Raw genomic sequence first — 19,363 nt, forward strand, 5'->3', positions numbered from 1 at the left:
GAAAGCAGCGAACTATTCACAACCAAATAATAAAATGCAATAAAGCATTGAATGAAAAAATGAAACTATCTTCATTCTGGAAAATCATTTTGTACTGTAAGTTTTATTGATCATCACATTGAAATTTGTCCTTAATTAAAATGATACTTATAAAGTCGTCTCTAATATCAACTCTTCACCATAGTCATCATCCTGATTTACACTCTCCCTGAAAAGACCATATTCAAAATTCATTTATATACTCCTAAGGCTCATGTGTTACTGCTTCTATGCTACGGTAGCTCACTTGAATATTTCGAAGCAATTATCAATCATGAATTCCAGGTAATCATTCAGAATATCATGTTCTATCAAAGTATCTGTAACGTTCAGGCAAGCTTTACTGTTTATATGAATTATCGCTGGTCCAATGCTTATTGCAAAGTTTTTAGAGTTCAATTTTTCCGGATATGTATCACAGAGTCTGGAAAGAAAGAAAGGATTAACTGAACGTTATGGAATTAATGAAGAAAATACAACAGAGATATAGTCAGCTTCAATCCAACAGATAATAATTCCACAATGTGCGACTACAATGCTGTACCCCAAATGGGATATACAATATAATAAATCGTATCACGGCTAAAATTCAGAATGTGAAGCGTTTGGATCTTAAGATCCGGTGTGGTATCAAATATAATAGAACAGGATACTACAAACTAAATACAAGGAATGGTTTTGAAATGAAAACAACTTAACAGATTTCACGATTCAGGCAAGAAGCTTGTCAGAAATAGTTTATGAAAAACAGACACAAAAATCAAAAGAAGAAAATCATGGTAAAAAATTACTGGAAAATAAAAGAAATATTTTCAGTTTTGGACTAAAACTTTTTTTAAGGCACTTTGCATATAACCTATTTCGAGATCCAACTATTCCCTTCTTCAGCGTATCGTCTCCTTCTCGGATAAGATGAAAATAGTTAGTAACTGAAACACCAGATCTCCATAATTAAAAGCACATGCAGTGTGGACCGCTTTGCAACATGTGCTAAATTTTCTTTGGCTTGTCCGGGGACCATCTAGCGGGAGAATGCATTTCACGATATGCAAAATTCCATTACTTTCTCCTGTTGAAACAACCCTTAGCTATCTATTCCTTTCAATCTTAACATTTAATACTGTAACCGATTAATTTTGTTTTCCAAAAAAAACCTATCAATTGGTCGCTTTCCCCTAAAATCAAGAATCCATTCTTATTTGAACAATTCCAAATTTTATTTATTAATAATTTCCGAATAGTACAAGGGAATATTAGACAGGAAAAATGTTCTTAGCTTGGAAAATTGGTGCCGTTTTTGATCAAACTGAGCGAAGGGATCGATTGGGTGCATGCTCTAAACGTTCTTTCTGAACGGGGCAATGGTTAGTGTTTTTGTAAGTCTACTTTTGTAGGCATCGACCTAGAATTTGAATTTCAGAATCAGGATCGGAAAAGTGAGGATTAGTGGGATCGAAACAGAATGGGGTTGGCAGTTGATCAGCGAGACAGAGTTTCTTACTTTCGAAGAAAGAGGAGAACAGTTTTGACCTTTGGAGAGGAAAATGATGAATGGTTTTTTTGGGAAGAAGAGTGTGGAGGTGCAGGGTTTTTGAGCGAGTAAGCTGGCTTACTTAATTAACAGTTTTTGATTTTATTTATTCTATTTTTTGGATGTATAAAGAAAATCTAAGCTGAGAAAATCTATTCAATCGTGAAAATGAATGGCTATTTAGGAATTCGGGAATAGTTATGAAATGGTATGCTTGGAACTCCAGACGTAATTTCGTGAGAACCGTGAAATATGTCAGTGGTCGCGGGCCCCACACATGTTCCACAACGGAGTAACCGCACCAGGTTCGAGTGTATCGTCACTTTAGCGTCCACCATTTTCTTTTTTTTTTAGAGATGGAGGTCAAGAACGTAACCTCGGAGGTTGTCAAAGTCACAAAAGATTGAGCAGCCAAATAAAAAGAATCAGAATAGCATTTCGTCGCGTGTTTGTCATCGAGCCCTCATCAGTTCAGGTCCTGTAAACTGAAAATCTGGTGGCAAGAAAAGTAAACGTTCGATCAGCTGAATAAACACAACACGAGAACATCGAACAATGGACTCATAGAAAATGCGAAGAGACTTTGGTGGTTTTATCTTATATTTTGTAATATATTAACATTTTACATACATACATTTGCATACCAGAATAAGAACAACAAAGGCCTGTACGTTGTTATCAAGGGCATTGAACCGGAAGTTTACCCCAATAAAATAAAAGAGGAACTTACTGAAATAGGATATACAGTGAAATCTAACTGATATGTCATAATGAATCGAAACAGAATACCGCAACCCTTATTCAAAGTTGAGTTGAATTCAGAGGCACACAAAAACGCAATGGTCCTGTCCAGGAACTGGCAGGAGTTTGTCCACACGAGTTCATATTGTTCACTTTCTAATGTGCGCGAAATCTGCAGGGAATTCCATAAAACAGTACTATGCACCAAAAATAAAACAATTTCTACAGCCAGAAAATGCAGCAACTGTTAACAAAACCATATTGCCAATTATTAAGGATGAAACAAAACACGCTGCCTATTCAAAGATGAGAGAAACAAAAAATGAACTCAGTGGCTAAAACAGAAACTCTGGCTAGCTCCGTTAGCTTACCAGACCCATCTATTCATTTTGGAGTGCGATTTGCTGATGTAGTGAAAAAGCAAGGCCAAACCGAACCTGGCGCTGCTAATTTTCGGCAAGAACTATCTTCGATTATTACTACACTGTCAAATAATCTGAATCAGTTCATGAATACTATCAGCACCATGATCCAGGAACTAATAAAGAACCAAAATATGTTGTTGCAGATTCTTTTAAATAAAAATAAGTACCATCAAAATTGCTCATTGGAATGCAAACGGCCTAAGTCAACACAGAGCTGAAGATATCCTCTTTTTCACATAAAAAAGTAACAAGCTCAATGTTCCCAGCTATATTTTTTATGATTCTAAACACCCTGGAGAGAAAGCCAGAGGTGAGTCAGGGAGCAGTTTAATTTAGGTAACAAATTCATCGCCGCTGGAGATTTCAACGCAAAGCATACCAACTGGGCTTCAAGTGTAATCTCTCTTAAAGGCAAAGAACTTTATGAGCTAGTGTTAGACAGCAAACTTGACCATGTATCAGCAGACCAGCTTACTCACTAGTCGACTGATATCAACAAAATTCCAGATCTAATCGACTTTGGGGTGTCAAATCCAACGCCACTGTAAAATGACGCAAACAATTTACAAGCTATGGTCGGACAACACTCCCGTAATTATCGCGATGCAAAATAAGTTTAGGTTCAATAGCTCTAAAGCTCGACTGACGAACAAATCCACAAATTGACTAACATCTAAAAAGGAAATCAGCGATAGTATTTCGCTGGACGTTCAATTGAAAGTAAATCTGACATCGATGAAGTGTTTGAGCGTTTCACCAAAATTTTACTGGAAGCTGCCTCTATAGTAGCACCAAATATTTCGAGCCGAATTCACGTCTATTCGTTAGCATTTTTAAAACTTTTGCAGAATGGTCCCTACATTGGCCTCCCCAAGCAAGAAGCAGACTCAATGAAACTGTGGCGCGGCAGGATCTGCAGCATTCGAAATTTATTTCGAATGTTGCGGATGCGGACGGGTAGATGGCGCGGAACTCTCCACTCACTCATTTTAGAACGCACCAAGGGAGTGGAGAATTAGCGGTGGAAAAATGCCGTTGGTTGGGACAGTAAGGACTGCATGGAAATAAGCCGGTCTCTTCTGTTTCCAACCGCGACGGTGAACACACCTAGAAAAAGTAAAAGTATATTTATTACATTGTGATAAGTAAAGTAACAAAGAAGAAAATCCGATTTGTACCGATTAAAGATAAGCATCTGAACGCGATTGACTACAACAACAACTGTTAAAATACATTTAAATTGGCAAACATAGTCAGCAGTGACTTTTCAATTTTTTTGCATTGAATTTGTGAAGATAATAATCGTTTCAACAAAACCACAAAACAGCTCAAATCGGCGCTTATAGAGGATCAGGAATTTGATATTCAACGATTCTGGGCGGGCTATCTGCTGCAAGCCCATTGGCTATTTGTTGTGGAAAGTATCTAAGAAGATTAATAGGCCAACGATCAGATGGCCCCGCTAAGAACAACCGCAGGAAAATGGGCTAAAACTAATGAAGAGAAAGCCAAAGCATTTGCAGGCCACTAGGAAGAAGTATTTCAACTAATCAATCTCCAAATGCCAGTTGAATTTCCCAGATACCTAATTAGCACCAAGCCAACAAACTTCCCTGATAGATGTTGAAAGTATCATTAAAGAACAGAAGTCAGCCCTAAAAAGGCTCCTGGGTATGATTCAGTTACTTCTTTTATGTTGAAACAGCTGCCAGTAAAAGCCCTCAAATTACTGTGCTATATCTTCAATACAATCTAGAGAATCGGATATTTTCCAAACTGTTGGAGGAATGTAATCGTAAGAATGATTCCAAAACCTGGAAAGGATGCCACGCAAGTCTACTCGTACAGACCGGTAAGACAAACGTCTACTCCCTGATTGTTTCTATAATCTGTTAATATCATCTTTAACGAAACGCCGATTCCATGTAAACTACAAAGATATTCTCAGTGAAAAACATAAGATCAGAGCAGGAGTTCCTCAGAGGAGTGTACTCGGTACTGAACTGTACCTTATCTATACTGCCGGCGTTCTTGTTAGCGGGTTAACCGCCACTGCTACCTTTGCTGATGACATAGCAACCTTCAGTTCACATGTAGACCCAAAACTGGCTTTTTCGCTATTGAAATGGCATCAAAGGAAGTAGAAAATTTATTTCAAATGTGGAAGATGAAAGTTAAGGAGTCGAAGAGTGTGCAAGTAACTTTCACTTTGCGAAAAGGAAATTGTCCACAAGTGAAGATCAACAACATCGCTATACCTGGAAAAAAAACTCACCTGGAAACGGCACATAGACGCGAAAAATCAACAACGTTAACTTAAGTTCAACAAATTTTTGTGGATGTTATAGTTAACTTAACTTAAGCCTGTATGGACTTATGGGGTTTATCTATGGGGCTTTGCTAAACTATCCAACAGTACTCTGCTTCAGCGGTTTCAGTTTAAAATTCTGAGATGTATATCCGGCAATCGCTGGTATTTCCACGTCGATATTCATAAAGACTTAGAAACCAGGTCAAAAGTAGAAGAAATCGTGCGTTTCGCTAATAAACACTTAGCCAGACTGAAGAGTCATCCCAACACAATGGTTAGGAGTATTTTGTCTCATCGAAAATTCAAGCGGATGAAAAGAATTGACCGCCTGGACCTCGGAAAATTATCTGTAGTAGCAATAATAATAAGCTTGATAATAAAGCCGCTGGACCCATACACTGACCCCGGGCATTGCGAGATGGGTCCAGCAAAAACACGGAGAATTGAGTTACCACCTAACACTGTTCGTTACGGGAGACGGTGGATTCAGAAATTACTTGCATCACTTCGGAATGGACGAGTCCCCCGGCTGTCCCGAATGCAAAGATTCACCTGAGGACGTGGGGCATGTCATGCTCCATTGTCTGAGATTCGCAATTGAGAGAAGAAGATTAAACGACACCTTCAACACAGTTATCGGATCCCATAAATTCGTCAAGGGGGTCGGAAGCAAATTGGAATGTGATGAACGCAACCGTAACTGCGATACAGGAGAAGCTGCAGGGACTAGATGGAGCGCAGACAGCGTGACGGACGCGTGACTTAGTCGTGCTGGTATAAACCAGAGTCCCATTCGAAAAGTACGGTGTCCTGCGGTGTTATGGTCGTAGCAATGGGGATGATTTTAGTAAGTGAGAATCTTACACACTACTGCAACCTAGCGCAACAGTTCCTCCACCCGAAAAAAAAAGTACAGTTAGGTATTTACTATCAAATATAATACACAATAAAAAAAATTTGAAAAATCCGAAAAAAATATCAAAACCCACAAAATTCGAATTTGGAGCACTACCAGCAAAGCCTAAGAATATTGCGAAGCAGAGGCGATAGAAAAAACTGAATATAACGTCGAAGTGGGTGTAAACGTGACCGACTACTCAATACGACACGAAAAACACGTTAATAAGATAAACATTACCGAATACTGGTCCAATACAATAAAATCTGTAAAGCAAAGAAATTAATTAAACAACGACAACGTAGGATGGAATGCACTTTCAAAGGAGCAAGTGAAAGATCTGATGAATTCCGTAAGAACGCTGCAGAATCCTACGGAACATACATACTAACTGGGAAAAAATTCTAAAAACACAGTAAAAACAAGTCGGGAAACCGGAAGCTGGACGCTTCAGGTACGAAAGGTTTTCTGTATTTCTTAGTACGTAGCACGTAATATATCCATATATTATGTGAGAGTATCCACTTTCGGGTGATATTGACATTCATAGTCTTCAATTTTCAAAGAAGCAACAAATTTGAGGTATTATGACTTTGTTAGTAATAGTGCAATTTCAACCAAACTTGGTAAGATCATGCTCTATATTATAGCATATATCATGCTCTATATTATAGCATATATCACTGCAAAATTTCATGGTACTAGGGTGAACTTAAGGGGGGTTTCTAATCAATTACAAAAAATTGTAGTAATATACTATTATTAACTTTATTTAAACAGATATCGGCATGGAAGGTATTTCGGAGCCCAGGCACCATATAGTGGCAGCCTTCTGTTTTTTTCAGATTTTTCAGTTGTTAAGTTTCTGAGAATGGCCCCCTTAAAGAAGTGATCACTTTCGACCCCCCGCGCTCCCCACCCTTCCAACGAATGTCAAAACTAAGATCGGCTTGGAAAAGTACTAATCGAAACCTTTAATGTGATACCCCACATGACTATATTTGATGAAAAAAAATTTTACACCTCCCTTTTGCATGTATGGGGTCCCCCCCTTAAATTCGACATAAAAGGATGTAATTCTCTGTATGCGTGAGCGTTCACAGTTCCCACCTTTCTACCAAATTTGGTGTCAATCGCTATAACCGTCTCCAAGAAAAATGCGTGTGACGGACAGACAGACAGGCAGACGGACAGATAGACAGACAGACAGACAGACAGACAGACGGGCCTGTGCGGAGTTGCCAAATCTCCCATCAGGCGCGTCCCTTCGTGCGGATAAGGGAATGCTCGGCGGATGCGTAGGAATATGCACATATACGCATTTGGAGGTGTGCGTGTATGGGCATGCTTATGCGCAGGCCGGGTAGGTGGGAAGTAAACGCCCGCCCGTGGATAAAAATTGGCTATGGGAAGGATACCGAGAAATAAAACCAAACATGGGGGAACAGAAGGAGAATAAAGTTACGGTGCAGGGCTTCGGAAACCCAGTACCGGCGGCTTTTGGGAGTGGGCAAGCAGGCTACCGGCCGTCGATATCCCTCGACTGCAGTGCCTCGGTGGTGGATTACTTGGCCACCGTTGCATCAAATACTACAAGTAGCCTGGAGAAAGAGGCAGTACATCACTCCCGAGAACGCCTGTTCAAAACGCAAGAAAAGATGGGGCACAAACTGGTCAGTTATTAGCCCATAGCGGCGTAACTACACCTGGTCGGAACATGTCGCAGGACTTAGTGGTTGATCCATTTAAGAGAAGCTCGACGATCGTGCGATCTCCTCCGAAATCAACCTTGATGAAGGAAGGAAATCAGGGAAGCTCCCGGAAGGCTAATAAGTACATTAGCGCCCAATGTGAAAACCAAGCGGAGGAGCTATGTCAGAGTCCGGAAGAATCATCGTTTACCCTACTCGGAGGTAAAATAGTAGAGTTGTCTGAATTTATTAAGGACAAACACAACGTGCACCAGGCCATCAAAAACATGGTCCGTACCATTCGGGTACTATACAATGGTGCCAAGGAAGAAAAAAACGCCTCGAAGAAATCAAGCGTCACCCAGGCAACACAAGTGACACCCCCTCAAAAGCCAAAGGGCGGTAAACTTGAAAAGAGGAGTAGAGAGTGCGCGAACGATTTTTTCGGATCCTCACAGGACGCGAAAAGGCAAAAAGGCCTCTCACCGGCAAAAGGCAAGGGAAACAAAGTTGCCAACATCTTGGAAATTGCGGCGCCGGCTCCAATTGACCCAAGGGAGGCAAAGCCTCAAAAAGGGACCAAGGAAGCATGGACCAAGGTTGGCGGAAGGAAAAATACGACGCAGAAAAAAAGATTACGGCCCGAATTAATCATCATCTCCAAAAAAGGGGATATGACTTACGCCGATATCCTTAGGAAGGTCAAATCCGATCCTGAGCTGATGGACCTTGGAGAAAACGTCAGCCGAATTAGACGCTCCCAGAAAGGAGACTTGATGCTGGAGCTGAAGAAGTCTCCGGGCAAAACGGTGGAAAATTTCCTCGGCAAGGTGGAGAAGTCCTTAGGAGAAGAAGCTCAAGTACGGGCCAGAAAGCAGGAGCTTGTCATAGAATGTAAGGACATTGACGAAATCACGACCAAGAAGGATATCCGTGACGCCTTAGAAAAGCAGTTCGGACCACTTGGCTTGCAAAATTCGGAAACCGGGGACTGAGGAAGGCATACGGAGGCACGCAAATAGCAACCATAAGCTTACCAACTGAAGCAGCGTTTAAACTGCTGGCGGCTGGGAAAGTAAAAATAGGTTGGGTCGTTTGCCGACTCAGGGAGCAGGTATCCCTTAAGCGCTGCTTTAGATGCCTGGAATTCGGCCACATAGCGGCGAAATGCACCGGTGACTGTGACAGGTCAAAATGTTGCAGAAAATGTGGGGGAGAAGGCCATATGTTCAGGGAGTGCAAGGCTGAGCCTGAATGCATGCTCTGCAAGGGAAAAAAGGGCGTCGACTGTCGGCACGTTGCAGGCAGCAGCAGATGCCCAGTGTTTAGGCGAGCCTTGAATGCAGTAAAAAAATGAGGTTGATACAAATCAACCTCAACCACTGCGAGGCAGCGCAAGACCTTCTCTCGCAGACCATCTATGAGAAGGGAATCGAAGCTGCCATAATCAGCGAGCCTTATCACAACAATAAGAGCGGTGCCTGGACTGCAGATGAAACTGGCAAGGCGGCAATATGGGCGTGTGGAAATCAGGCCATTCAAGAAGTGATGGAGTTTCCAGAAGTTGGATTCGTCAGGGCAAAAATAGCTGGTATCTATATATATAGTTGCTATGCTCCACCAAGCGCGACGGTAACAGAATTCGAAGAAATGCTAGGGATGCTAGTCTCGGATGCAAGAAGTCGAAACCCCAAGATCATAGCTGGTGATGTCAACGCGTGGGCCGTGGATTGGGGCAGTCGCACTACGAACACCAGGGGCCGTATTCTGCTCGAGGCTTTCGCGGAGCTAGATTTGGTGCTTGCCAACACGGGAAACGTTTCCACCTTTCGTGGGACAGGGTCGGGCTCAATAGTCGATCTGACATATGTGAGTACCCATTGGCGAGGAGAATGACATGGTTTGTCAGTGAGCATTATACTCACAGCGACCACCAGGCGATTTTCCTCCAGATCGAATATGGGCCATGCGTCGATGCGTGTTCCCGTGAGGCTGGAAACCGGGGTTGGTCCGTGAAAGGGCTTGAGGAGGATGTATTCATAGAGATGCTATTGGGAGGCCAAAGTCCCGGTGGTGCGGCTACGCAAAAGGTAGAGCAAATGATGGGACGCATAACAAGAGCATGCGACGCTGCTATGCCGAGGCGACGAGTTCTCGCAAAAAGGCGCTCAAACTATTGGTGGAATGAAGAGATCGCGGTGTTATGGGATGCATGTTTTCGTGCTAGAAGGATCTGCCAACGATCTAGAGCAAGACCAGACTTCGATGAGAAAAGGCTAGCATATATGAAGCTTCGAGGGAGGCTTAAACAGGCTATACGGACCAGCAAGCGAGAATGCTTCAAGGAGCTTTGCACAGAGGCAGACCAAAGCGCCTGGGGAACAGCGTACAGGATAGTTATGAAGATGATGAGAGGGCGAACACCACAATTGACCTGCCCGCATCTTCTGCTCGATATCATGACGGCGCTCTTCCCCCCGGATAAAGGGGAGCGCAGGCAACACAAACGAGCACTGGACGACTATACCATACCTGCGGTAACTGAGGAGGAACTTATGCAAATTTGCCGGAGAATTGGTGATAACAAAGCACCCGGTCTGGATGCTGTTCCCAATAAAGCCCTTAAACTCGCCGTTAAGACCAGACCCGACTAGTTTATCAGCGTGTTTGAAACATGTATGATAGAAGGAGTTTTCCCCGACCGGTGGAAGAGGCAAAAACTAGTTTTGCTCCCGAAGCCGAATAAACACCCAGGACACCCATCATCATACCGACCGATTTGCCTTATCGACACGGCAGGAAAGATGCTCGAAAGGGTCATCTACAACAGACTGCTCCCTATCATCGAATATAAGGATGGACTATCGGAGCGACAATTTGGATTTCGTCAAGCCCACTCAACGATCGACGCCGTAGACGTTGTTTTGAAGCTGGCTCGAGACGCGATGTCGTCTAAAAAATGCTGTGCCGTAGTGACATTGGACATCAAAAATGCGTTCAATTCCGCAAGCTGGGAGTGGATAAAAAGTTCACTGGCTAACACGGGTGTCCCTAGTTACTTGACTAAGCTCCTCAACAGTTACCTTTCGGAGAGGACACTGTGGTACGACACGGATGAGGGATCCAAGCAGTACACCGTCACCGCAGGAGTACCGCAGGGCTCAGTGTTGGGTCCTCTCCTGTGGAACGTCATGTACAATGGGGTCCTTGTCCTTCCCGTGCCAAAGGAGGCCACGATAATCGGTTTCGCAGATGATCTAGCTGTGGTTGTCGTCGCGAAAGAACCTGAAGACGTTGAAATGTACGCTAACGAAACCATTAGCGCCATAAAAGCGTGGTTGGAGATGGTTCAGCTTGACCTTGCGGAACAAAAGACGGAGGCGGTCTTGATTACCAATCGTAGGAAGAGGAATACGATTAATATTCGCGTTGGTGGTCACGTTATCATTGGAAGCCGGTTATCAAATACCTAGGGGTGATGATTGACGCTAAAATCAATTTCAAAGGACATCTGGACTATGCCTGTGAGAAAGCGGCAAATACCAGCGTATCATTAGCGCGGATGATGCCTAACATTGGAGGTCCAAGGTACAGTCGCAGATTACTTGTGGCCGGAGTGGTTCGCTCCACACTATTATACGCGGCACCAGTCTGTGAGGAAGCATTAGCGTGTGAGAGTAATCGTAGGAGAGTGATTTACCGCTTAGTGGCGCTAAGGGTGTGCAGCGCCTTCAGAACAATATCAGGCGAGGCAGCGTGTGTTATTGTGGGAATGATCCCGATAAACATTCTGGCAAGTGAGACACGCTGCCTGTACGAGACAAGGAAAATGAATCCTCTTGAAAAGGATGCAGAATCCCGAAAGGCGGCAAGGCGAGAGTCGCTGCAGAAGTGGCAGAAACGGTGGGATGACTGGCAGAGGGGTCGCTGGACCCACACTTTGGTTCCCCGTATTGAAGAGTGGATCCAGCGACGACACGGTGAGATTAACTACCATCTGACGCAATTCCTGTCAGGACATGGCGGTTACAGGAAGTACCTGCACCAATTCAGGCTGGATGATTCTCCCTTGTGTCCTGAATGTGGTTGCACACCTGAGGACCCGGGGCATGTTATGTTCCACTGTCCACGATTTCTCTCAAAAAGGAGGAGTCCGGAAGACTCCCTGAAAACCACTTTAAGCCCGCAGAACATCGTCGGGGAAATGTTGAAATCGGAGGGAAACTGGTGTGCGGTGAACACCGCCATCAAACGAATACAAGAAGAACTGACAAGAGCGGAGCCCGCAAGGAGGACGCGAAGAACGGAAGACGTGGTCGCGTAAAGCGCAGTCCACCCCGCGAAGTAATGTTTTGCGGCGGTCCCGCGGGGAAGGAACAAGGAGAAAGTGGGAGTGGTTTTAGTGGGTGAGAATCCCACACGCTGCTGCAACCTGGCGCGGCAGTGTCTTTCTAAGATTTCCACTTCCATCCATAAAAAAAAAAAGGACAGACAGACGGACAGACAGACAGTAAACCGATTTTAATAAGGTTTTGTGTTTACACAAAACTTTAAAAACGAATTCACTTGTAAGAGAGGGATCCCAGTCACAATTTGAAGGACCAAACCCGACTAGCTCCGCAGCTGTAAAAAACACGAAAAACTGAGAAGGCGAACAACCACTCCGTTGATGGGGAACAGCGATGGGCAATAGGTACAGAAAGTTCATGCCCCCAAATGGATCAAAATGGGGACACCGAGAGATCTAGAAATGAGGACACCGAGTGACCTAGAAATCGTTAATCACTGGCCTCAACGGAAATATCTGCACTTGACGATGTCTACCCTGGAAAGCGCAGATCTTTCTATAAGGAGGAGAAGGTTTTTCATATCATGCAAGACTGCACTGCCTTGATCTTTGAAAGTATATTACATGAGGAATAACAAGCCGGGGAAAAAAGCTTATCAGGATGCACCTTTTTAATGCTTGCTGACAGGACGCAGTATGCTGCCACAAAATGTAATTCTATACAAATTATCGATAATTGATACCACTAAGTTCAATATTAATCAGATTCAAACGATGCACAAATATAACATCGTCCATTCGCATCCGATGCGGCGGGACCGCTTAGTGAATCGAATCGTTAAACCATTACCTACCGCAGCTAATATCGGCCCAATCTTACTAACTGCGATACTTCAAAGTCCTATTGGTGAGCCGTGAGAAGTGATGAAGGAAAAGGAGGAAAAGGTATATATCCTTAAAATAAGTCGGAAAGCCAAGCGCGGCGCTTAAGTTAGGAAAGGTTTTGTTGATTTTTTATGTAAGAATATTTTGGTACGCGATAGTAGTATAGTGTGGTACTCACATTTTATACCTTCTAGGAAATAGTAATTTGATGATGATTAACAATAGTAGGATTTCCACCAAACTTTCCAGTAAGCTGCCTCGTATTAAAACCTATATTACTACAATTTTACGGATCTAGAATGAACTTAAGAGGGATTTGCAGTAAATTTTCAAAATATGGTAATATACTATTATTAACTTTGAGCAGATATCGTAATGAAGAGTATTTCGGAGGAGGAGGGGTCCTTGAAGTAAATGAACCCTTTCGGACTCCTCCGGAACTAATACCTGTTTCGAAAAGTACTGATCAACTATATGACTTTTCATTTGACACCTCACATGGCTATTCTAGTATTCTGTGAAGAAAATGTTGCAGGCCTCTTCTGCGTGTATGCAGACCTGCCCAACGTAACGCAATGTAATTCATCGCAAGTGTGAGGTTCACAGTTCCAAATTTTGCATCAATAAGTGTAACCATTCCGGAGACAGGTACAGGCAGACACTTATGAGGAGTTGCCAGATCTCCTATCAAGTCCGTCCTTTCGTGCGGATAAAGGAATTTCTGGCAACACCAGTGAGTGGTTCATTTCCACTTTTAATACTTTTTTGGGAGGAGGCATCTTCCCGAAATTGTGGAAAAAGAAGACGCTGGTGTTGCTGCCAAAGAGTGCCAAACCACCTGGTGAGCCTTGGTCGTATCGTCCCATTTCTTCACTGGGCAGCATTAGAAAGCTTTTGGAGTGCACTATATGCAATAAGTTGCTCCCAATTGTAGAGGAAGCAAGAGGCATGTCTGGCCGGTGAACAGTGGATACTATCAACGCAGTGGTCAATCTGGCAGAGGAAGCAATTGCAGATGAAAAGAGGAAGGGCGGTACCAGAAAATACTGCGATGATACATCCTTGATGTGAAAAATGTTTTGAATTCTGCGCAATGGCAGCATATTACAAGATCCATAAGCCAGCTGAATGTATCAAGGACAATTTCGTGGGTAGAAAGCTTCTCTATGGTACCGACGAAGGCCCATTGAATATTTGATAACCGGCGGAGTGGCTTAAAAATCGGTACTGGACCCACTAATTTGGCGCATGATGTATGACCATGTGCTATACATCAAACTACTGCGACAAGCTTCCCTATTGTTGCTATCCAGAGTTTGCTCATACATTCTACTGTATGCAGCACCATTTGTATCTGTATATCGGTTGAGCACGTTAAGAGTCGTTAACGCGGCAATGGCGCCTTTTAATATTTCGACTGAGGAGCTGCAGAGACTGAACAACTGTAAGATTGTACACAACTGTGATATTGCCAAAGAGTGACGAATGGAGGATAGATCGCGCACAATCAGGATGTGGCAGGAACTTTAGGATAATTCTCACAAAGGAAGGTGGACGCATATGCTGACTCAAAATATCCAGCCATGGATTATGCGCAGCCATGGGAATGTCCACTATCACTTGTCTCAATTTTTGACTGGACATGGCGGATATCGCCGGTATTTACATCGTTTTGGACATGATGATTCCCCCTTCTGTCCTAAACGTATAAGTATATGAGGACTTGGAGCACATTCTCTTCGTATGCCGAGGTTTGTAAGTGAGAGGGAGCAGCTTGAACATCTCTTGAGGAGACTGCCTGGAGACGATTATTCCGCAAATGCTCAAATCCCAAGAAGTATGGAATGCAATTAGTGGCACCATAAATTGTATTCGAGATAAGTTTCGAAAGCATGGTTTTAGGAGTTTGTAGCACCAAAAATGGCGCATCTCAGCGTTAATTAGGCTACTCCGAGTGGTAACTGACATGTAACTACCTACCCATCTTATATTTCGCCCTTCTATGCAGCACACTAGATTCGACACTATTATTTCCTACTTTGATATTTGGTATAAGTGAGAGTTTGAGTTTCAGTTGGCCCAGGCCCGTGCCCATGGGAGTTTGGAGGTTTGGCCCCTCCCCGTCGGTGGTTCTCTTTACATAACGGTTTCATTAAGTAATAAATTCCATGGAAATAATTCTTCGCGTATAAAGTAAGGTCAAACCACTCCTTTGGTAGCTTTTTGTACACGGGCCTCGCACGGTGTGTCAAAAGTTTGAAACTTTGAAGAATCTTTGATTAGTCCCTCGACGTTCACGATTTTCTGTAGCGGTGACTGAATTTCGAACCTGGCAGGTATATTCGAACAGGGCATTTAGAAGATGAGTTCATGGCTACTAGATTCTTCTTCTTGTGGAGTCGCTTTCTTGTTCATGTAGTATATGGCCCGCTATTTATTATTTTCTGGTAGTTTTTGCACCAGCACTGAATCCACGCCTGCTGTGTAATTCTACGTCGAGAGCTGGATCGTGCAGGCTCAGTATAGGCTTCTTCATAAGGAAGTTCTTGAAAGTAGCCCACGCAATTTTTCGCTCTTGATCAAATCTAAATTCATGATTGGTTTGGGAATCAGCGTAGCTTGGAATGAGCGTCTCGAAAAACCCTTTGAAGTATAAAACGCTTGAAAGGTGTTTGATTGATTTGGGATTCTGGGTAACACAGCCCTGCTGCTGCTTTTGCCAGTGAAGGCAAGAAATTTCTGCCTTTTACGACGTTACCAAGGTATTCTACCCTTTCTTTCAGCAATTGGCATTGGATTGATCGTCCAGGTCGTGGAAAGGGAACTCGCGAAACTGGAACAGACTCTCACTTGTAACAAATGGAGTCTACTTTCTATTCAAAGCTGGCTCGAAAAATCTAATTCTAGCCCAAGTGGCAAAAATTCGGTCCACAAAGTTTATTATTATTGTATTAGAATCTATCCCCGACAAACATTTTGTTAAATTGGCTGTAATCGATTCGAAACCCTAACCAAGGGGTTAGGATGTGAAGCTAATCTTCCTTCATCCTTGTCACCTGGAAGAAGATTTCTTATTGTCGCTATTTTCAGGTATCTGTGGGTGTTTACATTTTCCACATATTAAGGTGCCCCGGGGGTTGATTTGTAGTATTTTGGACTGGGCCCTTTGTAGCAACTCCATATTAAGCGGTTAACCAATTTGGTGGTTTCAGATTTAAGTTCTAGCGTGGAAAACCAAGGCTTGGTTGGAATTCGTGAAAAGATGTTGGCAGAAATCTTTCCTTTTGTAGTAGAGGTGGAATGAAACCATGTGTACATGACCAATTTGCTGATTATTGTCAGTCCGTCGTGAGAGGACGCGAGGAGGTTTGTGAATATGGCCGCTAAGGTTGCTCTTTTGGCAGCCGTGTGTGCTAGTTCATTAATAGGAACCTCGCTGTGCGCTCGAGTCCAAATTAGTTGAACTTTCCCAAGGAGAGTAAGGTGATCGGTGATACCATGCATTTGCATGCTCCCATACTGATAATTTTTTGAAAATCTTGGTTCTGTGCTGCACGAATTGCAAATTTGATGTCGGGTAACTCAGCAGCGAGGATCGAAGCTTCACCGAGAATCCGCCGAGCGTACTGCATCAATTGCAAGCAAATGGAAGCCACGATTTGTGAGCTCATCTGGAACTCGGCAATTTGTGATGCAATTTGGAGTCGAGAAGGGTTAGTTGGAGTGCTGTGTTCCAATGTGGTTTGGATTTGTTCGATCAGGTTTGATTTAATGAAGATGTTTCCAAAGACTCTGCAACCATTCTCAGCCGCAAGGTTTGGATAGATATTCTCAAAAACTTTCCTGTTGAAGGTTTTTGATTTGACGATTTCTTTTGCAATGAGAATCATTCTTCGCTCTTTGGGGAAGGTTTGAGGCGTTTGACCGAAGGCCGCTAGGGCTTTCAAACCCACCCCACGATGTATCTATTGATAGTTCCGTGGAGTATAGTGAATGAGGAGAAGCTGTTTTAATGGGTGAAAGTCCTACACTGTGGCTTTCGATGCTTTCCACGTCTATAAAAAAAGCGCAGAGGCAGTAAACCGATTTTAAAACGACCCTCTAAAGGAGTCAATTAGAGTTCAAATGGCAGGAGAAAAAGCAAAAAGGGAACCCAAAAAGAAACTTGACTGAAACTAGCTGAGATAAAGTAATTGCGTGATGTATGTTAATGCGTCAATTGGATGGAAGAAATTGATATAAGATATGTCATAATGACTGGCTAATTTGTTAGTTGCAGAACGTCAATAGCGCTGAACTATGGTATGACAAAGTCATGCTGTTGATTCATCGTAATGCAAGTGAACAAACAACGAAATCAGAGGAACAACTCTAAATATGGAAAATTCAAATACTAACCAACAACAACATAGCTCTTGATCAATTTGACAATTTAATACTCACCTTTTCAAGTGCCTCAGAATGTATTCCAGAGTTCCTTTTCTAACAGGATCTAAATTCGTAAAGAACATCCTTAAATTATCACATTTAGCCTTATCTGATGAGCTACCTGGAAATGCATAGGAAGGTAGAGTTAATTAATTTCCTAAAACTATTGAGTCCTACTTACACCATTTCTCTCGATTAACTTCCTGTTGAATTTCCTCACTAGATACCAGCGGTGTCTGGCTTTCCCGCAGGAATAACTTAACAGCTCCAGCCAGAATATTCACACAGTCAACTGAATCGAGATAGTCGAAATCACCTTTCACAACCTTTCTTCCGATTTTGTGGATTTTACTGAATTCTCCCGGGACTCTGTACACTCCTTGGACTTCGTCTAACTGATCCATTCGTCCTTCGATACGCTTGCAACATTCCACTAGGAATTTTGGTACATTTTTAAAAACATAGTCCATTTGGTTGCCAGAAAGTTTGGTTCCATAGATAGTACCATCTGAAAAGGGTTATTAGTGCATTATTAGGAAGTTGTTATGAGGCTGTTTCTCTGGAAGTTGGGGATGCAGTCCAATTTCCACGAAAAATGAACCAACTTTCACGATAATATGGAGTTACTGTATCAACATATTCACTGCGTCATATCAGACTTTCCAGGTTTTATTTTTATGGTAAATATTTTGACGGAGGTTGGAGATATATAAAACGCATATGTGATAAACTGGTTCGCAAGCGTTCAAATATGCTTTGTTTTGTTGATTTAGATTCGCCATAATATTAGCACACCAAGTAGCACTGTTACGTCAACTAAGTCCACACACAATTCCCCCGACTTCGCAGAAAGCCTGTCAATATTTAAACAAGAAATTCCACTAAGAACTTACTTCCTTTGGGAGAAGCGGAGAAAGTTTCACTTTTCTTGAGTTTCGTGGTTGGTTTCTCGGACCGGAAGGATTGACTTTTCTTCATTAAATGTTTCACAACAGGTTCACGATCAGATATTAGATTTTCACATGATTTCACTTCGGCTTTTTGAAGGCGCGTTTGTAATTCAGCCATTAGCGTGTCGTGGAGATTACCAGTGGATTTCGAATATCTGTCGCCGGCTAAGTCTTTTCGCGAGTCACCGAGGCAATTCATGTTGGCATAAGTAAAAATTCTTATCTTCCCTTCTTTGAATATACTTATATATTCTACGCAATCACAAATCTAATATCATTTCACACTACGTTTGATCCACTAGCCTTGCTTTATGAAGTTCCGTACTCATCTGACTGCCAAAATGGTTCTTATCGCGGGAATGCGACTTATCAGTAAAATTTCGTGATAAAAAAATTTGGACTTTTTCCCCCAAGTTTAAGTGGCTTGCGTAGAATTTTGCAATAATACTACAATACGCCAGCGATATCTGAGTGTCCCACACTCGTATGGAGAGCTAGATACGAAGACAGATGATAGGTAAGCATTAACGATATAAGCGTTTGCGGTAAGTAACCAGAATGTGGTAAAAAATGCATTCGTTCATGATGTCGTCATAGAAAAAGTTAGATATTTTTTTTATCTTATGTCGCAAACATATAACGTACAATAAAAAGTGCAGGATGAAATCTCTTTGTGTTTTTAATTCAGATGCATTCAATTTCAACTTTGAATCTCCATGAAAGAAAATCCACAAAAATACGGGGTCAAAAAAGCAATAACAGGGGACTGGGCCGAAAGTAAAGTGGTCATTACGGAGATTTCCCTACTCAAAATTCAATTGAAAGATTAGTAATCTGTGAACCAGCTAAAGAATGACAATCTTATCGTTAACGAAACGTTATTCATACCTTGGATGTAAATGTTAGTAATCATTCCCGGAAGATTTCTCGCTTTATGCAGATTAAGCTGGGTGCCCTGAGGTTATGCGAAGTACTGCAACATGGCAGTAAACTAAAGTTCTATATTCCCAGTTCGAAGGAACTGTGATGGTTAAGAGGAGGTCCTTGATATCTATGTAGGGTGAATAACAAAAACTGCCTGATGAGAGATCTTTATAACATCACCATTGAATACTTATCTATCTTTACAGGCGGGCCAACCTTTCAGAGACCCCAGTAGGATCAACTGGCGGAAAT

The 19,363-nt window shown here is 42.5% G+C and overlaps 1 protein-coding gene across 2 annotated transcripts; it reads right to left on the bottom strand.

Annotated features, from left to right (window-relative positions):
- Positions 1 to 74: 74 nt before the first annotated feature.
- Positions 75 to 18,586, bottom strand: LOC119655968 (WW domain-containing protein tag-325-like). 2 transcript variants are annotated; one of them, XM_038062199.1, is made up of 5 exons: positions 18,131 to 18,585; positions 17,419 to 17,745; positions 17,253 to 17,358; positions 287 to 463; positions 75 to 208 (listed from the first exon to the last, which is right to left on the bottom strand). In XM_038062199.1, exons 1-5 carry the CDS (start codon positions 18,384 to 18,386, stop codon positions 148 to 150), a joined length of 927 nt encoding a protein of 308 aa, XP_037918127.1. In that variant the 5' UTR covers positions 18,387 to 18,585; the 3' UTR covers positions 75 to 147. The 2 variants fall into 2 exon arrangements, with proteins under 2 accessions (XP_037918127.1, XP_037918128.1); XM_038062200.1 differs by having other exon boundaries at positions 77 to 208; positions 263 to 463; positions 18,131 to 18,586.
- Between the last annotated feature and the right edge of the window lie 777 nt (positions 18,587 to 19,363).

Source organism: Hermetia illucens, chromosome 4, assembly GCF_905115235.1.
Source record: "Hermetia illucens chromosome 4, iHerIll2.2.curated.20191125, whole genome shotgun sequence".
Classification (NCBI taxonomy): Eukaryota; Metazoa; Arthropoda; class Insecta; order Diptera; family Stratiomyidae; genus Hermetia; species Hermetia illucens.